This window comes from Cyprinodon tularosa, unplaced genomic scaffold (assembly GCF_016077235.1).
Source record: "Cyprinodon tularosa strain WSP-4 unplaced genomic scaffold, ASM1607723v1 ctg95, whole genome shotgun sequence".
Classification (NCBI taxonomy): domain Eukaryota; kingdom Metazoa; phylum Chordata; class Actinopteri; order Cyprinodontiformes; family Cyprinodontidae; genus Cyprinodon; species Cyprinodon tularosa.
This window is the reverse complement of record NW_024039729.1, coordinates 1,166,322-1,172,500: the sequence shown is the minus strand read 5'-3', so window position 1 is coordinate 1,172,500 and position 6,179 is coordinate 1,166,322. Positions and strand designations below refer to the sequence as shown.

General features: G+C 39.3%; 1 protein-coding gene across 1 annotated transcript in view; it reads left to right on the top strand.

Moving 5' to 3' along the window:
- The window catches only part of LOC119776697 (G-protein coupled receptor 22), a 38,684-nt gene extending 32,821 nt beyond the window's left edge, over positions 1-5,863 (top strand). The window contains exon 2 of the mRNA XM_038275274.1: positions 413-5,863. Coding sequence (XP_038131202.1) covers positions 517-2,199 — 1,683 coding nt within the window. The 5' untranslated portion in view covers positions 413-516 and the 3' untranslated portion in view covers positions 2,200-5,863. The remainder of the gene's footprint in view (positions 1-412) is intronic.
- The last annotated feature ends 316 nt before the right edge of the window (positions 5,864-6,179 follow it).

Genomic DNA, 6,179 nt, shown 5'->3' with positions numbered 1-6,179 from the left:
GACCAAAAATTAGTCTTATGTTTACCCACAAATTACCTTATTTGTTTTCTGCAGAATTCACTTTGATATGCAAAAAATAAATATAATTTTTTTATATATACAAACAGACAAGAAATTTCTAATTATGTGTTCTTTTTCCTGCATAAAAGCAGAGGAGCCTTTTTAAATTATGACCACTGTAACTAGTGTTATGTCTTCCGAGTTGCGTGAGAGATCTTGTGACATACACAGCTGCTTTGGCTGTATGACTTCAAAAGACCCCAGCGACAATTTCACCTCCATGTTTCAACTTGTGAAATATGAAATGTTTGACTTTTTCTTGCAGAGTGTTATTTTTGAATAAACAGAAGGTACCGCTGTTTTCTGTCTCTCGCTTACTTCCTCTCTGTATATCTTCTGTTTTGTTTTGCAGATCCAGATCTGGTCACCATCTCCACCACTGTCTCATCTGAGCCAGAGAAAAAGGAAACATAGACAATGGTCAGGTGCTGTTGCTATGCATGAAGGACCACTGTTATGTCAATGGAGACAGACGGCTATCGTGACCTCCTGGAGACCAGTGATGGTCAGGGGGTTGGCCTGCTGGATGGCGGGGGAGAGGTGGGCGTGGAGGAGGGCTGGAACACACCCTATCCTTTTGGTTTCCAGGTGTCACTGACCACTGTCCTCGTACTGGAACTGGTGTTGGGCTTCAGCAGCAATCTGACAGTACTTGTTCTCTATTGTGCCCAGTCCAACCTGGTAGATTCCGTCAGCAACCTCGTGACCGTCAACCTCCATGTGCTCGACATACTGGTCTGTGTGCTCTGCTTGCCACTGACAGTGGCTGTGATCCTGGTACCAGCGAATGAAAATGGGCTTAACAGCTTGGCTACACTTTGCTGCTTCCATGAAGCTTGTGTCACATTCACAAGTGTGGCTACAGCAGTTAATGTATTGGTGATCAGTTTGGACAGATATGACATCTCGGTACGTCCAGCCAGTCGTTTGCTGACCCCTAGGCGTGCTGCATTGCTCCTAGCAGCAGTTTGGGCCATCTCTCTGGCTGTTTTCTTCCTGCCCTTCCTTGAAGGGGACTTCTTCTCTTCATTGGCTAAGGATACTGAGGATGAAGAGCTGGATAGGAAGAATAATGACTTAGAGCTCACTACTGAACATACCCCCATTTTTTCATCCTTCTCTCCTTCTTTATTGCCCTCCACCATTCCCTCCTCTTCCTCACACTCCATGCCACCTGTATGGCAAAACAGGACATTGTTATGTGTTGGAGGACAGGGGTATTACACTGGTATGGCAATGTATTATCACTTGTTACTCCAAGTACCTTGTTTCTTTATAGCTGTTGCAGTCATGCTGTTCACCTACTCCAGGATCCTGCAGGCCCTCAACATCCGCATAGGTTCCCATATGATGAGGAACACACGGTCAAAGGACTCCACCTGCAGGATACGTTGCAGAAGGAAGAGGAGGAGAGAACTAAGCCTGCCAACAGAAGCAGTGTCCAACCAAAATCAAAACCCCAGTAACCCGTCCCATACCCCCTCTGGTGCCCCAACTCCAACATCACCTCCATCAGTACTTTCAATGCCCCCTGGGATGTCTGATAGTGGGGCTACAGTAACTACTGTCAGCACTGCAGCAACCACCCCTATTGCAACCACCCCAGCTTCTCCAACTCCACCTTCAGCTCCAGTTCGAACCCATGCCTCCACACCTTTGCCCGCTTCATCTGTTGGTGTGCAGGCTTCAGTTTCAGCTATCATTGCTTTGAGAAGGGCAGTGCGCAGGCACAGGGACAGACGCGAACGGCAGCGTCGCGTCCTGAAGATGTCTTTAATCATTATATCTACCTTCCTGGGCTGTTGGGCCCCTCTGTCTGCAGTAAACGTACTGATCCTTTGCATGGGTCCCAGTGACGGCCTGGTTGAGCTGCGTTTGTGCTTTTTGGCCATGGCTTATGGGACGACCATTTTTCACCCTCTGCTCTATGCTTTCACAAGGCAGAAACTGCGGCGTGCCCTCAAGACACGTGTAAAGAAAAGGGTAGTATCACTTCTGCAGGTGGACCCAGCTCCCAGTGGGGGGACTGTGATTCATAACTCTTGGGTTGAGGGGGGAGGCCAGAGAAAAGGCCGTAAGTCACGGGTGGAGGCTAGTGATGGCACTGATCGATGTCTCACCGAAGCAGTGAGAGAATGAAGCTGGGTCTTTAAAGACCAGCTGTGCATTAGAGAACATTGTGCAGGTTCAAAATAATGTATCTTAAGTAAGAAACTGATTGAGATGGATTGCTTGTATATTTGTGAGTAGTTTGTAGGACAAATGAGCAGGATATAGTTTACAAAGGTCATAAAAAACTTTTACTCTCCAGTTTTTCATAAGATTGGGAACCAGGAGAGTTTTAATCTCTTATGAGAGCTTGCTTTTTGCTCTCCTTACATATGCCCTTGCAAATCCACCTCTTACTGCCACTAGGCAAATGCTATAACAAACCTTCACATAACCACTCTGATTGCTAGTGTGATCCCTTCATGTAATGTAAGGGTTAAATATCTGCAATGGCATACAAATCAGTATTGCTCCTCTGTGCACTTTTATCTGCATGTGCATGTATATATGCACAGTTGAAAACACAAAAGCAAAGCCCCACACACACAGACAAACACTCAGTGCACACTTACGTACATATAGTCACTCTCTGTGAAAGCACACAAATATCTACCTGCACAGGTGTTCTCAGTGATGAAAACATTTCTGAAAACGTTTTTTTTTTTTTTTTTCATTATTTCATGCCTTAAATGAGTTGTTTGTATATTGTCATGGTGCTGAATGTCTGGCTGTATGTTTACAATATCGTTATTAAACCAGAGAAAATAAAATCTTTGCAGTGACTGCAAAAAGTATAGCAAAGTAGTGCACTAATCAGGGATAACATTATGACCACCAACAGATGATATGAACCTGAAAGATTTTCCCCTTGTCATGGTACCTGTTATTTAGTGTATTCTCTGATACAGTCTACACAAAATGCATGTTAAAAACACACATCCATTTTCATCCTTATCTGAGATTAAATAAAACAAGATTTTTAGATCAGGCAGTTTGGAACAATACATTTAACTTCTCAGCCATATTAAGGCATTTCTTTTAATAATTCATGATTAAAGACATGATTCTGTTTGGGTTGTAAGGTATACAAGTGCATCCTGCAGTAAATCACCCAAAACATAATGCTGTCGCTCTTCCTCATAGTGAAGATGGTTTAGCCTCTAAGTATCTTCTTTTTTGTTTCCAATGTAACAATTTTCTTAAAGAGAAACACTTTAATTTTCATTACATTATTTTGATATCAGTGTAAAATATGGTTTGTGTGTACACATATCTGGTTCTAAATGTATTAGGCAATAATGTGGAGGTATTTTCTCAAAGTTAATGTGTCAGAAGGAAAATGCGAAAGGTTTTGAATTAGTTTAAAAAAGGACATATTTGGATCTCTAGGCATATAGTAGACTATAGGCATATATGATAAAATAATGCCATTACCACCTACGGAGTATTATTTTGTTATTGTTTTTGTTATTTTATACCAACCCGGGAAAAAAAACTCTTCATTTCAAATAAAAATGTCTCTCCCCGTTTGGGTGCCATCCATTTTTGGAAGTTGCTGTGTTACATCAATTCTGAAGGCTGAACAAAGTCCAAGACCTCTCGAAGCTAAACAACAGATTTTCACGACTTGGACATTGATAAGAAAATAACATCTGCTGTCCCTCTTCAGATTCAGATTCAGCCCTTCTCAACTGGAAAAAAGTGGTTGTTTGTTTACAGTGTAGGCAGAGCATTGTCACAGTAGGTGTTTCCTAGAGGGGACAGGTTAACACTTTCCTGCAAAAGACCATAACGATTACTTGTTATTTACAGATAATTTTAGGACTGGTGCTGTGAGAGCAGAATTCATGAGGATTACTCAAACATACATCAAACATAATACCACTTTGTACATGATTTTGATTAATGAATAGCATTGCAACATATTTAAAAGCTTACCAAAACTTGATTTTGCATGATATAGGTCCTTTAAATGAAAGGGAGAGAACATTTTCAAAACGGCAGCCTGTGCTATTTGCTGTGTGTATCAAAAGTCATTTATGGGTTGGGAATAGATGGGGCATAGCTGTATTGCAGGCGCTATACATATTATGAAGAGACACAGCTGTTTGAGGTTTAACACTCCGCTTTGGAACCTTTGCTGTGTATTTTTTATTTTTTTGTTGTTGTTCTATATTTCACCTTCTCTCCATCTGATGTCTGATTATAATCAATGACATGGTAAGGGGAAAAAAAAAAAAAAAATCTCTTTAAAGAGGTGTCAGTAGTGCACCGGATAAAGGATAATGGCCTCCATGGCTTAATGGTGTAAATGAGGAGTGTTGCTCAAATTGTTGAAGGAGTTCATGTTGACTCTGTTACAAAAAGCATACATAGCTGTCAGTGTGCCCATGCTGGTCATAATGATATGCCTCAGTGTTAATTAAAAGCATAGAAATTAAAAGTTTACATATGCATAAAATTACATAAAATTACCAGGAAAAAGCAAAAACAAAAGGAAAAAACAAAGAAAGATATGATTGACCTCTACTTTAATTCTTACTTTGCAACTTTTTAAGGAAAATGTGTACAGGTCCAGCTGAGAGGCATGTTTCTGTTTTTTAACATGAGTTCCAAACGTTATAGTGAAAACAGGTTGTGTGATCGTGTCAGTATGTTTGCACATTTGCAGGATGTGTAAATGAAGACATGTATGTGTTTTAGCCAATAATTATGTGCAATAAAACACAAGCAAATCAATGGTCCCCACTTAGAATGTGAACAGAGTGAATGTTTTGGGTTTTTTTTCTTTTTTTTATCAAGGTTTTAGAAAAGTACAAAAAGAAAGGGACTTAAGCTTATTTTAACAGCAGGATGCTGGATATTAGAATTATATAAATACATATGTGGGGCGTTTTTGTTACTATGTGTATATGAAAATTCACTATAGTACTACTATAATAGCATCACTGCAGTTTTAAAGAGGGAATTAAAGGGCAATATTTTGTAAAAAATGAACATTAAAAATGTCTGAAGCCAGTGCAGATTAACTAGAGGCATAAACATGAGAAAAAACCCCAACAACCTCTAACATGGGACAGCTCCTCATGTTATCTCTTAGTTGCTCTGGATGGCAGCTGTGGGAGAGTATTTTCAATTATGACATACAAAAACAGCCTCTGGACTAAGACCTGAACACGTTACACAATACAGTCTCTTTTTCTCCTCAGGGTTTCGTGTCTCATTTTTCCAACTCTCTGGACAAAAAAAAAAAGAAACAACAAAGGACTAATAATAACAACAACAACCAGCCCTCAGTCTACTGTTGTGTTATGGATGTTAGAATAGGTCACAGTTTGTGTCACCAGAGTTCACTTTTTATGAACTGAAGACTTTAAAGTTTCCTTTAGCCTTGGGCTTTATTATTCTCACCCTTCTTACAAACGACTTGTGAGCCAAATTGGAAGAAAATGACCCTTGTGTATTCATGTACATTTTCAGGGATGTAAATACTTAACTGTTTGTTTTGTGTTTTTGTCAGAATTCCCCTTTCCTTAGATAGCTATCATCTGCAGGACAGAAAACCATTGTGAAAAACTCTTATCAAGCAGGAGAGTTATAAAATAGAAACATGTAAGAGTATTTGTTTTAAAAATGTATGTGTATACACTGTAATTTACATTTATGACCATATGTATAGAGAACTATTAGAATTGTAGAAGATTTATAATATGTGCTATTGTATAGAAATAAATTAAATCTGTATTAAAACATCTATATCAGTGTACTGTGTCTATCCGTGTGTGATTGATTTTATTATAAGGGAAATACTTTAGTAATTTAACATGAAAGATTATTCTCTATTTCCTGCCTCTTTGCCTTGAGGTGCAATATTTAAATCTATGAAACCTTTTTGTGCTGCTTGCAACACATTCTGGCGCTTCCATCTGAATGTTGAAGTGTATATCATGACACATGGGATAATTTGCCTTTTTGATCTATTACTGTATATCACTTCAGTGAGCTTTTAACTGCAGCCTAAGTTTCTGCTGACTGACACTATGTTAATTTTTTTTCTTACAGTAGATTAT